Source organism: Saccopteryx bilineata, chromosome X, assembly GCF_036850765.1.
Source record: "Saccopteryx bilineata isolate mSacBil1 chromosome X, mSacBil1_pri_phased_curated, whole genome shotgun sequence".
NCBI classification, from domain to species: Eukaryota; Metazoa; Chordata; class Mammalia; order Chiroptera; family Emballonuridae; genus Saccopteryx; species Saccopteryx bilineata.
In genome coordinates, this window is record NC_089502.1 from 65,117,818 (window position 1) to 65,139,558 (window position 21,741).

General features: G+C 37.8%; 1 protein-coding gene across 1 annotated transcript in view; it reads right to left on the reverse strand.

Moving 5' to 3' along the window:
* Window positions 1-288: 288 nt before the first annotated feature.
* LOC136317472 (uncharacterized) overlaps window positions 289-21,741 on the reverse strand; it is a 73,514-nt gene continuing 52,061 nt past the window's right edge. Inside the window, exons 5-7 of the mRNA XM_066250206.1 lie at window positions 8,638-8,717; window positions 7,507-7,645; window positions 289-1,718 (exon numbers count right to left, since the gene is read on the reverse strand). Coding sequence (XP_066106303.1) covers window positions 1,587-1,718; window positions 7,507-7,645; window positions 8,638-8,717 — 351 coding nt within the window. The 3' untranslated portion in view covers window positions 289-1,586. The remainder of the gene's footprint in view (window positions 1,719-7,506; window positions 7,646-8,637; window positions 8,718-21,741) is intronic.

Sequence of the window (21,741 nt, forward strand, 5' to 3'; positions counted from 1 at the left end):
GTGAATAGTGCCTTCTTCTTCCCATTTGTGGTATCTCATGAGCCTCCAGATCTTGTCAATGTACTCGCTAGAGGTTGCTTAGATCAGCCTCTCCCCCACCCCATTTTTCTTCTCACTGCTCCAGTTGGGACTTATCATTTATGCCTTCTAACTGGTTGTCCTTCCTCTCATATTATTCAAATCCATCCTCTACAAAGCCATCAGAGGGATCAGCCTAATTAAATCTGAATTACAATTACTTATAACCCTTCAGTGTATTCCCATAACCAATAAGAATCAGTCAAAACAAGGAATTCTTTTTTTTTATTGAAGCAAGAGGGAGGGGGCAGATAGAGGCAGACAGGAGGAGAGATGAGAGGCATCAACTCATAGTTGCAGCACCTTAGTTGTTCATTGATTGCTTTTTCATATGTGCCTGGACTGAGGGCCTCCAGCCAAGCCAGTGACCCTTTATTCAAGCCAGCTACCTTGGTCTCAATCAAGCCAGTGACCATGGGGTCATGTCTATGATCCCACACTGAAACTGGTGATACCACACTCAAGCCAGATGAGCCTGCGCTCAAACCGGCAACCTTGGGGTTTTGAACCTGGGTCCTCAGCCTCCCAGGCCTACGCTCTATCCACCATGACACTTCCTGGTCAGGTCAAGCTAAACAAGGAATTTGAGACCCTTCATGACATAGCCTTTGACTATCTCTTCAGCCTCATTTTGTACACTATTGTCTTTCTCACTTTTACCTCCTTGAAGTTATATGCATACTCCATGTTGTTTTTTACTTCTTTTTGCTTTCTCTCTGTCTCAAACACTCTCTCCCATCTTTTCTTCAGTTCAGAAAGCTAACTCCCACTTACTTTTTATGACAGCTTAGGCATCACTTTTTTTTTTAGGCCTTCTCTCTCCACCATTATCATCACCCTTCTCCCTGGGTTTGGTCAATTGCTCTTTGAAATTTCCTACTTGTTTATATAACACTTTTATCATTGTATTGATAACATTGGATAACAATAAGTGATTTTTGTCTCTGTCTCTTCTACCAGCCTGAGCTCCAGGGACTATCTCAGATTCATCCTTAATAACCAGTTACTTGGCACTTAGTTGGTGTGAAATCAGTACTTTTTAAAGGAAGGAGGAAAAAAGGAAGAGAAGAAGGAAAGAAAGGAAGAGGAAGCCAGATTTCAGGACCACTCCACTGCACCACTGAGTTTACAGAAATCATTTAGCAATTCTTAGTTGATTGTAAGGAATTAATTTGTAATCAAACTGCACATATCAAATAAAACTGATTGTTTATATGCTGATGCTCTGGTGCAATCTCTTAGATTTATCCAGTAACTCAAAAGTACTCAATATTCTCTCTAAGCAATTTGCAATCACCCTTCTCTGCATTTCACTGAGAACTTTATAAAGATTCATGTCATAAATCGGGAGCCAAGTATTATGTCGAATTTTAGCGACAACAAGAATTTACCTCCCCTGTTGAGTTAATGAAGTGAGATATTGGAAATGAAAGTTTTGCTTTGTGGTAACAGGGGAGGGGAAAGAAGCTAAAGGTATAAAAGAGATAATAATTGGTTGCAGGTAAGTTTTAATAGTTGTGTTTCATTTGAACATGTCCTATTCTATAAGGGAAATCTTGCTCTGCGGAATTTGAGTATCCAAATTGTTGTCTTTCTCTTTGAATGTAGTTGGACTTTGGCACTCCTGGTGTGGAAAAATTCTGCAAGAAGTTAAAAATATCAAATGTTATTTAATGGCATTCAATAAAATTTTTATTATTAAATTTATTGGGGTGACATTGATAATAAAATTTCAGTTCTTGTTTAGATATGCTTATATATTAGAAAAATGAGCCTATAATATCTGAATCATTTTATAAATCTGTATAAATTTTAATGATTTACAATAACACAAAATATTTTCTTTTAGTAAATGAATTGTTGGCTGCTTTTAAATAACCATTAAATACTCTATTTGTGATATAATTCCCCAAGACAAGTTTAGATAATGTGCAATACAGAATCTCTGTACTAAAGTAAGAAACAAAGATTACAGAAACAAATGTATGTGAGAGAAACACATATTAAAGAGGACATACAATGTTTGTTTTTCTGATTTATTTTACTTAGCATTATACCTTCATGGTCCATTCATGTTGTTTTAAATGGTAGGATTTTCTTTTTTTTTTTAAGATTGAATAACACCCTATTGTATATTTATAACATGACTTCTTTATCCATTTATCCATCGAGGGACACTTAGGTTGTATCTATTCCTTGGCTATTGTAAATAATGCTGCTATGAACATAGGGGTGCATGTTTATTTTCAAATAAGTATTTTTGGGTTTTTTGGTTATATTCCCAGAAGCGAAAATGGATCATATGGCAGATCTAATTTTAATTTTTTGAGAAACCTAGGTATTTTCCATATGTGGGTTGCACTAATTTACTATCATGACAACAGTGCACAAGAATTTCTTTTTCTCTGCATTCACTCCTGCATTTGTTATTTCTTGTTATAACAGTTTTTTGGTTGAGTCTAGGATTATCTACTTAGAAAATCATGTCATCTGCAAATAGAGACAGTTTTACTTCTTTTTTAATTCCGATGACTTTTATTTCTTTTTCTTGCCTGATTGTTCTAGTCAGGATTTCCAGTATTATCATGAATCAGAGTGGTAGGAGTGTACACACTTGTCTTGTTCCTGATCTTAGAGGAAATATTTTCAGACTTTTACCATGGAGTATGATGTAAGCTGTGGAATTTTTATGGGTCCTTATTATGTTGAGATATGTCCCTTCTTTCCCTAACTTGTTAAGTGATTTTATCATGAATGAATGTTGAATTATGTCAAATGTTATTCTGCATCTATTGAGATTATTATATGAGTCGTGTCTTCCATTCTATTAATGGAGTGTATCGCATTGATTGATTTGTGTATATTTAACCATTCTTGTGTCCTAGGGATAAATCCTGCTCAATCATGGAGAATGATCTTTTTAATGTGCTGCTGAATTCAGTTTGCAAATATTTTATTGAGAATGTTTACATCTATATTCATCAGGAATATTAGCCTATAGTTTTCGTTTCTAGTAGTGTCCTTTTCTAGCTTTAGTATTAAGAAAATGCTGGCCTCATAAAATGAATTTGGGAGTGTGCTTTCCTCTTTGATATTTTGGAAGACTTTATATTTCTTTCTGATTTAGTCTTGATAGGTCATATGTTTCCAAGAATTTTTCCACTTTTTTCAGGTTATCCAGTTCATTGGCATATAGTTATTCACAGCAGCTTTTTGTGATCCTTTGTATTTTTGTGGTATTAGTTATATTGACTTTTTTCATTAATGAATTTGTGAATTTGGGTCTTCTCTCTTTTTTTCCTTGATTAATCCAGCAAAGGGTTTTCCAATTTTGTTTATAGTTTCAAAAAGATCAATTCTTAGCCTGACTAGGCAGTGGCACAGTAGATAGAGCATCAGCCTGGGATTCTGAGGACCCAGGTTCAAAACGCTGAGGTCCCTGGCTTGAGTGCAGGCTCACCAGCTTGAGCATGGGATCACTGGCTTGAGCATGGAATCATAGATATGACCTCATGGTCGCTGGCTTGAGCCCAATGGTCACTGGCTTGAAGCCCAAGGTTGTTGGCTTAAGCAAAGGGTCACTGGCTCAGCTGGAGCCCCCCAGTCAAGGCACATATGAGAAGCAATCAATGAACAACTAAGGTGCTTCAACTATAAGTTGATGCTTCTTATCTCTCTTCCTGTGTGTCCCTATCTGTCTCTTTCTCTCTCGCTCGCTAAAAACAAAAACAAAAAAAAACAATTCTTAGATTGGATATTTTTTTCTATTTTTATGTTATCTGTTTTATTTATTTCTGCTCTAGAGTTTATTCTTTCCTTCTGCTAAATTTGAGCTCAATTTGTTCTTTTTATTCTAGTACCTTAAGGTGTAGATTTAGATTGTTTATTTGGGACTTTTCTTGCTTCTTAATGTAGGCATTTATTGCTATGGACTTCTTTCTTAGAATTTTTTTCGCTGTATCCCGTAAGTTCTGGGTTGTTGTGTTTCCATTATTATTTGAATCAAATACTTTTATTTCCCATTTATCTCTTCTTCGATTCATTGGTTGTTTGGGAGAATGGTATTTAATTTTCATATTTTCATGAATTTTTCAGTTTAATCCTTGTTGTTGATTTCTATTTCAGGCCACTGTGATCAGAAGATACTTTGTATGATTTCAATCATGCTGAGTTTTCTATGAGTTGTTTTGTACCATAACATATGGTGAATCCTAGAAAATGTTCATTATGTAATTAAGAAGAATGTGTATTCTTCAGTAGTTGGATAGCATGCTCTGTATAAGTTTGGTGGCTCCATTTGGTCTATAGTGTTGTTTGAATTCACTATTTCTGTATAGATTCTTTGTCTGGATGATCTATCCATTGTTGAGAGAATGGTATTTAAGTTTCCAATTATTACTATATCATTGTTTATTTCTTCTTTTAGCTAAGTTTTTTGCTATATATTTAGGTGCTCCAATATTGGGTGAATAAATGTTTACAATTGTATAATTCCCATAATGAGAATATTGTTTCTTTTCCTTGTGTCCAATAAGTCCCACAGGCTTCTTCCACTTTTTTTCACTTTTTTTTTCTTTTTGCTCCTCTTCCAGGAAATTTTCAAATGTTCTATCTTCTAGGTGGTTGATTCTTTGTTCTGCATAGTTAAGTCTGCTTTTGAAATTCTTTGTTGAATTTTTCAGTTTAAGTATACCTTTCAACTCTCAATTTTGATTTGTTTAATGGTGTTTATTTCTTTTTCAAATTTTTCCTTTTCTTCATGCATTGTTTTTCTAATTCTGTTTGTCTGTTTGTTCTCGTAGTTTATTAAACTTTCATAATAAGATTATTTTGAATTCTTTGTCTTATAATTCATAGATCTTCATTTCTTTAGGTTCAGTTATTGTAGTATCATTAGTTTCTTTGATGGTGTCATATTTACCTGCTGTTTCATTATTCTTGATTTCTTATTTTGTTATATGGACACTTGAATATTCAGGCTCCTCTTCCAGACTATACAGGTTTGCTTTGGCAGTGGTCCAGTGTGGAGACAGGCAAGCAGAGCTTATGGCCTGCAGAGCAAGTTAGTGGCCCTCCTCAGCTCAGTTTGGATTTCTGTGTGTGTCTGCTAGCAAAGTCCTTTGGCAGGTGGTGCCTGCTGTTATGGTCTATTTTAAGGCAAGTCTACTGCTCAAGCTCTGAGGTCAGGGATAAGGTGTGTTCCACTGGCTGAAAACATTTGGATATGACTGTTGGCTTTGTTCCCAACCCAAATGAGGCTATAGCATGAGTTCTGTGGTTGCCTAGATCCTCAGGTTAGGCTTATTAGATAGGACTAGGTAGTATACTCAGTATTAGGTAGGGCTATGAATTAACTGCCTTTCCCAGGCAGGGCAGCAGAATGGGAGCCAGTGCCCATGCAGGTAATTGTTTGATGACCTGAATCAGATGAGTGTACAATGAATTTCTCAGGCAGGTGAAGCCACCAGTTTTGTTCTCCAGATGGGGAAAGCCACAGGCTCTGCTCTTGGGTTAGGTACCACTGTATCCAAGGCTGTTGAGTGGACCACACAGCTTCCCATGTGCTCTGTTTAAATCACCTTGTCAGGCAGGCTGGAAACTGTATTTATTAATGAGAAGATCTAGGAGTTCGTTTCTCTGCCTAGGCAGAGCATCAGAAGCAGCTTCTTAAGCCAGTCATGCTCTTTGTTGTTTTAATTAAAGCCAACTCATACTCAGGTTCTGACTGAACAGGGCCACTGACAGCTCTGCCTGTCTGGCTCTAGGCTGGACCATTGCTGGGTTATGCAACTTACCAGTACTTTTGGTCATATGGGACTTGGAGATGCTCTCCACGGTGGGTAAGGCTCTCCTTCAGTTTCCTTGCCTGGACAGGACTGGGAGGGGTCACTCCAGGCCTCTCTTAATATTTTCCCAAACAAGTTTTCTAGTCAGAAGGTGTTGGGAACTACCCTCAGCCTTGGTATGAATTAATCCTTCTGCCTGGGTATAGCAGGGAAGCCTTCCATGTCAGGCACTTGCTATTTAGGGAAAATCATCTCTGCCCATTTCCCAGCTGAAACACTATGGGTTACAGGTGCTCTCTTCTGCTCATCTGACTAGAAGGGCTCAGGAGACACACTCTTCAGCAGGTGGGTCTATGACTCAGCCCTTTGACTGAGTGTGCGCAAACCATACTCTAAATTCAGTGGAATTCCTTCTTTGAGGACCCAAATCAGGCAAATATGTATCCCAGTAAATTCCCTGGTCAGAGTGCTGGGCTTTTTCCCATTGGAGGAACCAGAGACTCAAGAGACTCAGGGAAGACCTTTCTGTATGGTGCCCCACGGGCTTGGGGGTGGAGTAAAGCAGTCATGTGTAGCCACTTGTCTTAACTATCTAATGCAGTCTCTCTTGGTTTCTGTGGTAGAGGGGATGCTCAGCCTCCCTCCTGTGTCCTAGTATTTTCTCAGTGATGTCTTATTTATGAATGATTGTTAGTTTTTCTTGTGAAGGGAGGTGAAGGTAAGAATGACCTATATTGCCCTCCTGGTTATATCAGTCTCCCAAAGTGGAGTTTTTTGGAGAAAGTTATTTTTCATGTGGTCAACTCGACTAAAAATGTCCTCCACCTTAAAAAGAAACCCTCAAAATATAAACAAACACCAGGTATTCATTCTATTTTTCTGTAATTCATTGCATTTGCTAACAAAATTCATAAAGATAACTTTTAAGTGATAATCCATTTCACTGTTTTCCTGATTGCTCTTTTTAAGCACTTGTACAAAGAAACACAGGTTGAACTTTGTGTTAATTGTTAATGTCTTGTAACTAGAGATCAGCAATTAACTACTGTTCAGCATTAACTTGAGCAATGGACTTTTTAATGTATATTTAACTATACCAAAACACAAAATAGCATGTGCCTTGTGAAATTATGACAATGTAATAAGTATATTATCAAGGCCAGTCTGATCTTTAAGTTAGTCTAAAGGCATTTAACCAGTCTTACTGTGGTCTCTAATTTCCTTTCTAAAGATTGCAAATTTAGGTAAAATATAAATACACATATGTGTATATATGTATGTGTGTATATATATGCATATATAGTACATTAATACATCTGAAGTATTATATACTATTCCATTGACTAATAATCTTATATGATTCATATTTACATTATATATAACATTTTATATATAGTAAAATTTTATATAAAATATATTAATACCTATGAACTATTACATATACTATACTTTTGACTCATATTTTAAATCTCATTTTGCACAATGAAATAGTGGTGTTGAGTCATAAACTTACATTTCCATATCTGTATCAAACAGATTCTGTCATATAATTTTGTTATGGCAAGGTCTTATCCTTGTGTTATCATTACTTAAATTATAGTGATGATAACCACATAAAGAAATTAAAATGCATGATACATACGAAGAGTGGCTTCATGTGCATGTTGGAAGAATACTTGTTCCCATAATTTGCTTCTGGTTTTGCTGGCTCCTGGGAGCCATTCCAGTTATAAGATGGGTAAATGTAAGAACTTTCTTCATCAGGCTTGTGAAACACAGTGCTGTTTTAAATGAAAAAATAAAATAAACATGCAATATTTTAGGATACTTAATAAGTTCAAATACTGACATAGTGTTGCATATGATGAAATATCACTATATTCTAATAAAATAAAATGAATGAAATCATGCAAATATCAAAAGTCACATTGGAGTGATAGAATAGATAAAATAATGAAACCCTCATGATGCAAAGAAAACCTTTCACCTTTTATTCTATTTTTCAGTAAAATTAAGGGGTTTATTAGGGAATACTTCCTATGCTCTTTTGCAGAATATCTGAGAAATTACTGTGCTAGACAAATGAAGCAAGCATCATTTTAAAAACCTGAAAGACCAGCCTGACCAAGTGGTGGTGCAGTGGATAGAGCATCAGACTGGGATGTGGAGGACCCAGGTTCGAGACTTCGAGGTCGCCAGTTTGAGCGCAGGCTCATCTGGTTTGAGCAAAGCTCACCAGCTTGGACCCAAGGTTGCTGGCTTAAGCAAGGGGTTACTCGGTCTGCTGTAGCCCCTCAGTCAAGGCACAGATGAGAAAGTAATAAATGAACAACTAAGATGTCACAACGAAAAACTAATTATTGATGCTTCTCATCTCTCTCCATTCCTGTCTCTCTGTCCCTATGTATCCCTCTCTCCGACTCTCTCTCTCTCTCTCTGTCTCTGTAAAAAAACCAAAAACCAAAAAACAAAACAAAAACCTGACAGATTAATTTTGATTAGTGATGACTTTTTCTCGGAAAATGTGTTTGCTGTTTTCTACTCTGGCTACTTTTTTCTACTTTTTTTTCTACTACTTTTTGAACACAAGTAGATATTCATACTTAGAAGCACTGCTATCTCTTACTGCGCCCCTTCTTCTCCACAACCCCACTTCCTACTGAAAAATAAATACATAAAACTCTCCACTGAAATTCTTCCTAAATAAGATCCCATTTTCTTTCTCTTTTAGTATTTACAAACTTTTACCTTCATTTTTTAAGACATAGCTTACTTGTTTCTTCCAGATAATTGTGGTAGCTGGGAGACAGGACTTCTGGTGGGGCCATTCCAAAAAGGCAAGCTCCAGGAAATCTGTACATAATTTTTTTAAACAAAAGAGAAAAAGGTTAGCCATGATTTAAAGGAAATTTGAAATGCAATAGCCCACACTGATTTTGCATGATAAGTATCTAAATGTCAAGGTATCCCCAGGCCTAATCCTTAAAAATGGCAAAGGTATTGCTAAAATGCAAATGTTTTTGTATTGCCAATGACACTTTAGCAAGTCTCTCTCTCTCTCTCTCCGCCTAGCAACAGAACAGTTACCTCCTAGTTGGGTTGCCGGGTGGATCCTGAACAATCGCCCCCTAGTGGGGTTGCCAGGTGGATCCTGGTTGGGGCACATGCAGGAGTCTGTCTCTCTGCCTCCCCGCCTCTCCCTTAATAAAATTAAAAAATAATAAAAAAAGGAAATTGTCATTTCAACACAGACAGGAAGAATATAACAGTGGATCCACACCAGACCTACCGAGAGCCTATTCTTATAGCCACACTGGTTATGGATGGGTACATAACATTGGGACATGGCCATTTTGATAAAGCCACATTGAAATCAAGGATATATATTTTATATTAAGTCAGAGGTGGGGAGGCAGAGAAACAAACTCCTGTATGGGCCCTAACCCAACCGGGATTCACCTGGCAATGGTAACACCCTTACCTGGCGATGCTCTGTCCATCTGGGACCATTGTTCTGTTACTAGGTAACTGAGCTATTGTAGTGCCTGAGGAAAGGCCGTAGAGCCATCCTCAGCACCTGGGGGCAAACTTTGCTTGAACCAATCGAGCCATGGCTTCAGGAGGGGAAGAGAGACAGAGAAAGAGAGAGAGAAAGATAAGGTAGAGGGGTGGAAAAGCAGATGATCCCTTCTCCTATGTGCCCTGACTGGGAATCAAACCTGGGACTTCCACTCCCTGCACCAACACTCTACCATTGAACCAGTTGGCCAGGGCTAAGGATATTTTTACATAGCTACTTTGATAGAGATATTCTGACATGGGGAAATTTGACACAGACTGCAAAATTATCCTTTGTACTTTGATTTTAAAAATTAAGTAACATATACACCATCACTCATCCTAAAGTTTTAATTTATGTCTACAACTATCCCTGGTTAATTTTGGATTAATTAGTAATAATGTTAAAGATCAGCTAAAGATTATGTATCATCTAACAAGAAAAACTAATACAAACAAAAAGAGTGAGACAGACTTAAAAGTTACTTCTCTTCTCTTTAGATGTATTTGCTCTGTCTCCAGCCCTCTTCTTCTTCCTATCTCTCAGCTTCTTCACAATAAAAAAAATAACCAGAATAAGACACAACAGGAGAGCCATTATTCTTGGAAATGAGACTCAATTGTTTGGCAAGCCAACCTCTCTCTTGTCTCTAGCCAAGAGCTCTGATATTTGCTCCCTGATGTCATAGTAGACAGAACCAAGGGTGCCTGAGCATTCTTACCTCATCTTAAAGGGGCTACCTTTCCTTAGCTTCATTGCTCTATATCTTTTTCTCTAGAAGGGAAGAGAAAGTGGTATATCTGATATGATGAAAAGAGGCCTATCTAAAATTTGACTTTGGGGTCCATAAAACAGATTCTCTAGCTTCAGCAGTATGGCTATAGTAAGGAGAAGGATCTCATAGGAAGAATTGGGGGTTCTCAGCACATAGAAGATCTGTTATTTACCTTTAATTTTCCCAGTTTTAGCCTAACTTAAACTCATCAATCGAGGCTTAGGCCTTGATTTCAACTAGGTAGATGCAGAAAAGTGTTTCAGGCAGAGCCTAAGAGTAGAAAATTATAAAGTAGAAGGCAGGGCCAGACTAACATGATGAAATTTTTTTAAGTCAGGCTCTAGAAGTGGTGATAGTAGTATATAGGGATCCTTAAAACATCTCACCTAGCTACTGAAGACAGTTTTCTCCAGAATTAGTGGTATTTCAGATCCTTGAAATATAATGAGGATATAATTTATTGTTTAAACAAGAACACTTATGAGTATAACAAGGGAAACTGTTAATGATTGCGCTGGAACAACTGACAGAAAGGGAGACTATTCTGGTCACCCTACCTTGAAATCACCATTATTGGATTCAAAGCTGAGCCTCCCTATATTTTTCAGAAATACAGTCAATGTGGCTTCCAATTTCTGTATCAAAAGAAATTTCTCTTTTATATATTATTTCAGAAAATGTTGAAACACTGTATTTTGGTTTTGCAAAGGCACAAACATTGATTCCATTTCTCATCACCCACAGTGAGATTGACATCATGAGTGTGAGGGACAGATGTGTTCAGTATAGCATTAAACCATGATCCAGTTTGACAGTTTCAAAGGATAAAGAAAAATCTTGGCAAAGTCATCAGATTCCCACTTCAATGCATGATCAAAAAGCAAAAGATCATCTGAGTGTTGGAAAAGTAAAGAAATCAAGATAAGTTCCTGGAACTCAAAGAGTAAAACATTGTGTTTAGGAAGACACACAGCTCTATCTAATCTATCCGGGATAGTCAGACTATGTGTTGTATATATTGAAAGTCACAGACAAAGTGGTTGTCCTATTCATTCTCCTTGCCAATGCCAATAAAGTTTTACCAGTTGTTACAGATTAAGGTTTTATCTATGACAGGAATACCTAGAATGAGGAGTAGGCTGCACAATGGAAAGCATGATCTGAGCTTCTCAGATGAATTTCAGGTTTTAAAATGTATGATACAAACTCTCCAAAGCAGACTGACCCGTGGAAGACTGCAAGTTGGCAAAGCCCTTGCAATTCAAGGCTTAGCCAAAGGCTAAGTTCTTCCCCCCCACACCTCCATATTTGCTATGAAGCTGAGTATTTGCACTCATCCCATCCCCCCACTTCACTTGCTTGCTTAAGTTGCTAGAAGCAATTTACATGCCCTTCCTCTCACCTTTTGTTTGTTCTGATGTTGGTTGATTTCAGTTATGCACGGTGGAGGCCTTTCTGCACTTGGGAGAATTTTTGGGTGTTCTTGGAGCTGTGTGACTTTGTATTGGAGATTTATTTATTTGCATATGGCTCTACCCTATAAATAAAGTGGTTTGGGGATGTGTGAGGCCAGGCACCACCACCATCATTATGGCCATTCACATGCAGGTTCTCATTGAATTTGGGCAGACAGTAAAGAAATGGTGGAGTCAGAGAATGGTGGACCATTTTGTTACTGGTGTCTCACCAAGACAGGCAAGCTACTAGGAAAGCCAAGGGAAAAGCAGAAAACCTGCTTTTCCCATGGACAGCAAAGGATCAGGGAGGAGAAAAAAAAGAAATCGTCCTGCACCTCTCAGTGGTGGGGCAGAATCTCTCTTCCAGTCAACATTAGCAAGACAATGGCCCCTCCCAAGCAGGAAGGCGGCCTGCAACCTCACAGACCACTATATCTGGCATGGCCCAGCCCCCAATGCAAACCACAAGTGAGCAAACATATACATCATATTTACAAACTTATTTGAACAACAGGGTGGAGACTTGCTTTATGCAAGCTATTTTTTGCATTGCAAAGAGACCTCCTGCTTCCATCTTTTTTCTCTCTTAATTTTATTTCTTCATTCTATGCAGTTCCCACTCAGGACCTGGAATAACTAGCCATGCTGGTTCGATGCAAGAAGTGCCCAAACAGGGATGTGAGGTAGGGAAAACGAAACTAAAGACAGGTGACAGAACTCCCCAAGTGTACACAGTGAGTAAAATTTTCAGGGAAAGTAGTGTTGGGGTTAATAAATTATGGGACAATTAGGGTAAAAAGTAAGGGATGTTTCTGTAAGAATAGTTAAGCAGCTAAAATGCTTTTTGTGATATGTTCAAGATGTGTGCCCCTGGTTCCCAGAGGAGGGAATGGTTATTTCTGCTACAGGGGAGCAAGTAGGTAAAGTTCTGAAAAGAAAGTGGTGTGAGGAGACCATGGTGGGAAGAATGAATGTGGCAGTCTCTCTGGAAGTTGGTGCTGTACTTTACTGTTTGGGGGCCAAGGAACATGAGACAGTGAGGCTTCTCCTAGTTCTCTCTGGCTGCTTGGTCTGCTGCTCGGCTAAAATTGAGATAGTGGGGAAATCTCAGCATAGTCAACATGACCTGCCAGTTACAGCAACTATGGAATTAGAGAAGGGATAGGAGACTCAGGTATTAGGAAAGTTTCAGCTTTTCCTGATATTGTCTGATTTTCTTTAATGTTTTAGCTACAATCCTCTGAACTAGCATTTTATTTCTTTCTTATTCTTTGCCTGGAAATTTAGGCAGCAGACCCATGGTGCATCTGACTACAAAATTTCCTAAGCAGTTGCTGAGCAAATTTTTCTTGAGGAGATTTTGTTTAGTCCCATTGCCAGTCCTTCTGTCAGAAAATGCCCTGCCTGAGATCAGGCAGGCATCTTTCTGGTCTGGTTGTGCTCTGAAATCCTGGGTCTCTTTCTGGTTTGTCTGATTTCTGTTTCTGTTTAGTTTTTGTCTGATGTTGTCTAAAATGTGTCTGCTTTTAAGCCCTGAATTAAGTGCTTGAATGCAAAAATTTGGATGTAGGCTCTCATACAGAAAAAATAAAATAAAAATAAAATGGTTTCATTTCTACACTTTTGCTTTAAAATTGGAACTTGTAAGAAGTGCTTATTTAAATTTAAATAGAATGTAAATCCTAAGGACTTGCTAATTTAGTTGGTGCTTTGTAAGTTGTGTTCTTTGTTTTCTGCATTGGGAGCCAAATAGCAACTCAGGTATTAGGATTAATCAGATTTATGTGTTATACTTGTATTTCTGTACTGTAAATTGTCTTGTTTGTGTGTAATACTATATTCAGGTCCATGAAACAAAAGAATTGAGCAAAATTAAGCAGGGCCCTGATAAGTCATTTCAGAAATCTGTTTCAAGGTGTTTCAGGCAGTTGGAAGAATAGTATAAGAATGCTAATTCTGCTTGTCAGACCACATCCTCCAAGAGGGGCTCTGAGGAAATTGAGAATTTGGCACTTCTGATGCCCTGAAATAAATTAACAATACAAGGGCATAAATTCTGAGGACTCTTAAATACAGGAGCTGATGTATCTGTTATTATTGAACAATATTGGCCTTCCTGACCCACTCATGAAATAGTCACAGAGCTGTGAGGCTTAGGGCAAAGGAAATTTCCCTAACAAAACTCTAAGGTTTTTTGTTTTTGTTTTGCTTTTTTTCCAATAGGAAAATAAAGAAGGTCATACTGGATATTTTAAGCCTTATGTGCTCTCTAGGTTGCTTATTAATCAATGGGATAGAAATGTTTTGAAAGGTACAGGAGTGTTACTTGTAAAAGCATTTACTACATTTTGTCAAACTTTGGGAATTGCCCTGAGGACAAGTATTCTTTGCAGTCCTTGGGGTCAAGGTATTGTAGAGCATGCCCATCAAATGCTTAAAGATCAATTATAAAATACTAAAAAGGGGGGAGTCATGCCCTGGAACTCCTGCAAATCTTCTTTTTTAAAAAATATTTACATGTTTTATTAAATCTTTACAATCAGTAATTATAATCAAATACATACAAATCTTCTTTATCATGCTTTTTACTTTAAAATTTTTTGAATACTGATGTACAGGGCCTTTCAGTGGCCTAGAGACTCTGGACTCCAACAAGGTAAGCCTTCCCTGAAGTACAATGGAAGGACTCGCTCACAGGAATCTGGCAAGGGTCAGATCTTGTACACTTGTGGGGCAGAGGATATGTGTGTTTTTCCTAGGTCTGCTAAGGCTCCTCGGTGGGTTCCTGAACATTTAGTAAAACACCATGAGTAAGTAGGAGAGACTCACCCATAAGAGCAATTATATAAGACTTATTTTACCTAAAATTTTTTTTGAACATTTCCTCCTCAAGACTTGCTGCATCTGAGAGGCATTTTATACCAGCCAAGCAATGGCCTAAGTCTCTCATGTTGTACTGGGATATATTAACTGGACCTAAGTGGCAAAATTCAATCAAATTACTAACTTGGGGGCGAGGGTATGTTCCAATTTTGTCATCAACAGGTCCTCTTTGAATGCCAGCAAGGAGTAAGGAACGTGAAACCTCATCATGGATTGGCATCAGCCCCTAGAAAGCAACCTGGTTCTAGAGATCCAGAATGCCCATTAAGCTTAAGGCAAAAGCTTAATGAGCTGGAAGCAGTGGTCATGGGACTTAGAAACCAGCTAGAGAGAGTGAGAATGTGACAACAGTTCCAGTGCCATGAGGACTTTTCCTGAGTGTGACTCCTACTCCTTATGACAGTTCTCAATGGGACTGAAGTGTGGTTGAGTTGCATCTTTAGGGAATGTGGAGTGGTGATGGTGTCAGCATGAACTTGGTAAAATTGTATTAACATATTAAGGACATTCAAAACATCAAAGACTCTATTGTAGATCCTACTGTATTGGCTAGGAATTTGCTTGATAATCTAAAAGGCTTGTAAATTTTGGATATTAGGCCCTTATCTGAGCTGTTGTTTGAAAATATCAGTTCCCATTTAGTTGGCTGTCTGTTTATTTTGATATCAGTTTCTCTTGCTGAGCAAAAACTTTTTATTCTGATGTAGTCCCATTCATTTATCTTTGCCTTTGCTTCTCTTGCCATTGGAGTCAAGTTCATAAAATGTTCTTTAAAACCCAGGTCCATGAGTTTAGTACCTATGTCTTCTTCTATGTACTTTATTGTTTCAGATCTTATATTTAGGTCTTTGATCCATTTTGAATTAATTTTAGTACATGGGGACAGGCTGTAATCAAGTTTCATTCTTCTGCATGTGGCTTTCCAGTTTTCCCAACACCATTTGTTGAAGAGGCTTTCTTTTCTCCATTTTGTGTTGTTGGCCCCTTTATCAAAGATTATTTGACCATATATATGTGGTTTTATTTCTGGGCTTTCTATTCTGTTCCATTGGTCTGAGTGTCTATTTTTCTGCCAATACCATGCAGTTTTGATTATTGTGGCCCTATAATATAGTTTAAAGTCAGGTATTGTAATGCCCCCAGCTTCATTCTTTTTCCTTAGGATTGCTTTGGCTATTCGGGGTTTTTTATAGTTCCATATAAATCTTATGATTTTTTGTTCCATTTCTTTAAAAAAGGTCATAGGAATTTTGATGGGAATTACATTAAATTTATATATTACTTTGGGTAATATGGCCATTTTAATTATATTTATTCTTCCTATCCAAGAACAAGGAATATTTTTCCATCCCATTGTGTCTTTTTCTATTTCTCTTAGCAATGCCTTGTAGTTTTCTTTATATAGGTCCTTTACATTCTTTGTTATGTTGATTCCTAGGTATTTTATTTTTTTTGTTGCAATCGTGAAGGGGATTATTTTTTTGAGTTCATTTTCTAATATTTCATTGTTGGCATATAGAAAGGCTATGGACTTTTGTATGTTAATTTTGTATCCTGCGACCTTACTGTATTGGTTTATTGTTTCTAGTAATCTTTTTGTGGAGTCCTTTGGGTTTTCAATGTATAGGATCATATCATCAGCAAAAAGTGATACCTTTACTTTTTCTTTTCCGATATGGATGCCTTTTATTTCTTTGTCTTGTATGATTGCTCTGGCCAGAACTTCTAGCACCACGTTAAATAAGAGTGGAGAAACTCATAAAACTCAACAACAAACAAACAAACAATCCAATAAAAAAATGGGAAGAGGACATGAACAGACACTTCTCCCAGGAAGAAATACAAATGGCCAACAGATATATGAAAAGATGCTCAGCTTCATTAGTTATTAGAGAAATGAAAATCAAAACTACAATGAGATACCACCTCACCCCTGTTAGATTAGCTATTATCAACAAGATGGGTAATAGCAAATGTTGGAGAGGCTGTGGAGAAAAAGGAACCCTCATACACTGTTGGTGGGAATGTAAAGTAGTACAACCATTATGGAGGAAAGTATGGTGGTTCCTCAAAAAACTGAAAATAGAACTACCTTATGACCCAGCAATCCCTCTACCAGGTATATACCCCAAAACCTCAGAATCATTGATACGTAAAGACACATGTAGCCCCATGTTCATTGCAGCACTGTTCACAGTGGCCAAGACATGGAAACAACCAAAAACCCCTTCAATGGAAGACTGGATAAAGAAGATGTGGCACATATACACTATGGAATACTACTCAGCCATAAGAAATGATGACATCGGATCATTTACAGCAAAATGGTGGGATCTTGATAACATTATACGGAGTGAAATAAGTAAATCAGAAAAAAACAAGAACTACATGATTCCATACATTGGTGGAACATAAAAACGAGACTAAGAGACATGGACAAGAGTGTGGTGGTTACCAGGGGTGGGGGGGAGGAAGGACACAGGAGGGAGGGAGGGAGAGAGTTAGGGGGAGGGGGAGGGGCACAGAGAAAACTAGATAGAGGGTGATGGAGGACAATCTGACTCTGGGCAAGGGGTATGCAACATAATTTAATGACAAGATAACCTAGACATGTTTTTTTTGAATATATGTACCCTGAATTATTAATGTCATCCCATTAACATTAATAAAAATTTATAAAAAAAGAATAATCAGTAAGTGACATTAGCAACATTTTCACATTCATCTATTTGAAAATTTAGATAAAATGGACAAATCCCTTAGAAAACACTTACCAAAACTGACATAAGAGAAAAACCAATCTTGTTTTTGTAAAATAACTGAATCTGTAGTTAAAAACCTTTCCACAAATTCCATCAAACATTGATCATTATTTGAAAAATGGAAATTTAGCTTCCACTGTGTAGAAAAAGTCTCTGTAATTCACTATATTAACAGAATACAGGAAATAAACTAGAATCATAAAAAATAAAAATAAAAAAAATAAAAGGCTTTAATTCCTTAATGTATTAAGACACTTGTTTGGATATTTGTTAGCATTAACTATACTAATTTTGTGTTTATTCTGTACTTTTTTCAGTCTGCCTCTGTATTAGAATCGGGGAAATCACACAAGTACAAATCATCACACAAATTAAAAATAAAAAAGGGGGATATGTGGGAGACTGCAAATTGGCAAAGCCCTTGCAATTCAAGGCTTAGCCAAAGGCTAAGTTCTTCCCGCACAACTCCGTATTGGCTATGAAGCTGAGTATTTGCACTCATCCTATCCCCCACTTCACTTGCTTGCTTAAGTTGCCAGAAGCAAATTACATGCCCTTCCTCTCACCCTTTGTTTGTTCTGATGTTGGTTGATTTCAGTTATGCAGGGTGGAGGGCTTTCTGTACTTGGCTTCATCCAACCTATTGTTTATTCCTCCCAGTGTATTCTTAATGTCAAATATTGTATTCTTCATTCCTGACTGGTTCCTTTAAATGGCTTCTATGTCATTTTTTTTTTATGCTTGCTATTTCTTTGTTGAAGTTTTTACTTTGTTCTTTGAGGATCTGTACAATATTACTTTAAATTCTATATCTGATAAATTCCTTATATCCATTGCAGTTAGCTCTTTTTCTGGAGATTTCTCCTGTTATTAGTTTGGGGCTTGTTTGTTTGTGTCCCCATTTTGGTACCTCTTTGTGTTTGTTTCTATATATTAGATATATCTGCTATGATTCCCAATCTTTGTGATATGGCCTTACATAGATGTTCTGTTGGGTTTAGTGGTGCTGTCTCCTTGATCACATGAAGTGAGTGCTCCAGATATGTCCCTTGTGTGGGTTTTGTGAGCTCTCTTTTTACAATTGAGTCTTGACTGCTATTGGCTTGTTGTGCATTGAACTGATCCTCAGGATGACTTACTGTGAGGCTCTATCTTGACCAAAGCATGTGAGCTGCTATGCAGGTGCTGACCACAGGATGTAGAATTTTCCTCAGTTGGCTTTGGTGCTTGATGAGATCTCACTTTATATATGCTGCCTAAACTAATTGTATCCATCTCTGATGATGTCTGATGCTGGCCACTGGGTGTGTTGGTTCTGTGCTTCTTTAGAGGGAAGCTGGTGCAGGCTATTATAAGATGCTGCCTGTGACTGTCCATCAGCAACCTATATGGAGCTACAAGTGACCCACAGTTTGTGGCTGCCTCTATTGAACTTAAGTATGTGCAGGAAGGACCAAGCTACACATGAAGGCTGGTACTTACTAGTACCAGGACTGGGGGGTGGGCCAGCAAAATCCCAAGGCACCCTGAGATCCACCTCTGGCTTGCTGTACCTGCTGGCTGCCTATTTGGCTCAATCACTGAAAAAGCCTCTGGTGGAATCAAGAGGGTGTGGCTAGTGGATTTTCCTTGAGGGGGAGGTGCCAGTCAGGCTTCAGGGAAGATGGTGGATATGGTCCCCAACCTAGAGCCACAGGTGTCAGTCTGTCCTGGATTTTGTCCTTACTTCAGCAGTTTAGAGCCACTAGGAGTTGGGTGGATGGGGCCTCTGGAGTCCAGAAGGTGGGTCTTCTGGCACCAGGGGGGTGGTTCTACTTAATCTTCTGTGAGACGAAGCAGCAGTTTCATGGGAAAGTGCGGGCAATGACCCTCACCTCAAAGCCAGACAAATGAATCACTGTCATCCCCTGAATTTGTCCATACTTCTACACCCTGGCCAAGGCTGCTAACTCCTCAGCAGGGCTTAATCTTCTCAGGGTGGGTAAATGGCAGTCTATAGGGTGGGATAGTTGCTTTCCCCCAGATGGACGTCATATGGAAAAAAGTACTGCACTCAGGGAAGATGGTGACTTCAGTATTGGGGAATGACTCAGCACAGGGATCCTGGTGGTTGTCCCCATGTCTCTCCTCAGAGTTACAAACTCCACTCTCTTCATGTGTGTCTTGTCTGCTCATTCCTTTCTCCTCCAGATCCCAGAGTAAGTGGCTGTGAATGAGATTTTCTGTGTTGGCCCTTTAAGAGAGTGCTTGTTTCTCTGAGGACTTCCATCTCTTTCTGGCAGACAGAAGCTTTGCTGCTTTTTATAGCTGAATGCTCTGTGGGTGCTTCTTTGCAGCTCTGGTTCTTTGGGATGGGGTGCCCATCTTGGAGTTTAGAGCCCACATTCTCAAGGGAAAACCCCTACAGCTGAGATATCCTTTTGGAACCTCAGCCATTGTTCATGGGAGCATGGCCAGTTCTTTTTCTCCTCTGCCCTTTCTACCAATCTCGATGTGGCTTCTTCTGTGAATACTTGGTTATATTGACTCTTCTTCATTTTATCTTGAGTTAGTTATTCAGGATGATTGTTCTTAAATATAGTTGTAACTCCAGTTTGTCCTGTAAGGAGGTGAGTGTAACATTCACCTACTCTGCCACCATCTTGGATCCTTTTTTCCTTACTTTTTGTATGGAAAGATTTTTCTCAGCTTTTCGTCTAAATTCAAATATTACCTCTTCAAAAAATCTTTCCTAACTTTCCCATATAGCATTGCCTACTCTAAAGTCACTATTTTTATTTTAGTTAGGGAATGTATCACCATCTGAAATTATCTTATTTTTCTATTTGTTCTGGTCAACCTCTTCTCCCTTTTCTAATGTAAGCTCCACGAAGACAAGTCATAATTTTGGATACCAGTGCATTCTCAGAGTATAAAACAGTTCTAAGCACAGAGTGGGCATTCAATAATTTTATGTTGAATGGATAAATGAAGAATCTTACCTAATGAACACTACTGTGTGCATTTTTATGCTAAAGACCAGAGGGAATAGCATTGATTCCTTCTCATCTGGAGTCTGAAATCCATTTATTGTGACCCTCCACTTTAGTTGGCCTCTCGATATAACTATCCTGAAAGAACATCAAGACTAGATGAAGAATACTGTGAACAATCAATAAAGCTTATGGGCTCTCAATCAGAACCAGTCTACTGGTTATCCAGGATTTTTTACTTCTATATCCTTCTGATTGCCTGCCTTTTGATTTCTTTGTGCCCTCATAAGGAGAATAAGAATGAGAAAAAAAATTGATCCTCAAACTCATTGATTAAGTGTCCATTATCATCAAAAGTTGGTAGGAGAAAAAAATAGTCTAGAACAGTGGTCCCCAACCCTGGGCCATGGACTGATACCAGTCCGTGGATAATTTGGTACTGGTCTGCAGAGAAAGAATAAATAACTTACATTATTTTCGTTTTATTTATATTTAAGTCTGAACAATGTTTTATTTTTTAAAAATGACCAGATTCCCTCTGTTACATCCGTCTAAGACTCACTCTTGACGCTTGTCTCAGTCACGTGATACATTTATCCGTCCCACCCTAAAGGCTGGTCCATGAAAATATTTTCTGACATTAAACCGGTCCGTGGTCCAAAAAAAGGTTGGGGACCACTGGTCTAGAAGAAAACTTGATTAATTTTTTGTTTAGAGATTTAATGTATCCACATTTCCTCTTGTCTCTCCTTTAATCAAGACTAAAGATAATTAAGCCTTGAATATTTAAGATATGGCAAATGGTGGTCACTAATCCAGGGAATAAATGAGTCAAAGAAATGGAAGAAAGTGAAATAGGTCAATAGCCTTCAACCCCCTAATCTAAGATAACTCCAATAATCAGGAAGGGACTGCTTTTTTTCCTGCTTCTGACCCAAATAATAACCTTGTTCACTAAAAATAGTTACTCTAGGCCCCCTTTGAGTGCATTAGTGGTGAAGTGAATTTTAACTTTCTCAGTGTTCTTTAATTCATGTCAGACTGACCTGAGAAACTCAGAGAAAATTTTAACATTTCCGTATAAAAAACAACAGTGCACACATAAATATATATAAACAAATTTAAAACAACTCATTGAGAATACAACTTTAAAAAGATCAAGTATGTATTAAAACACAATAACATATTTAAAGTGGCTTTTAAAACTAGCATAATAGAGTCTTAATTTCCTTTAAAAATTCATGTTATTACTTTCTAGCCTATGTTTAAATTCTCTCTAGCCAGAAACATAGGAGTCTAGTGAAATTAAGTATTTTTAAAATTTTTATTTAGAAAATAAAATTTAACAGGGTGACATTGATCAATAAGAGTACACAGGTTTTAGGTAAATATTTCTATAGCATTTGAACTGTTGATTATGTTGTATGCCCACCACCCAAAAGTCAAATAATTTTCCATCACCATATATT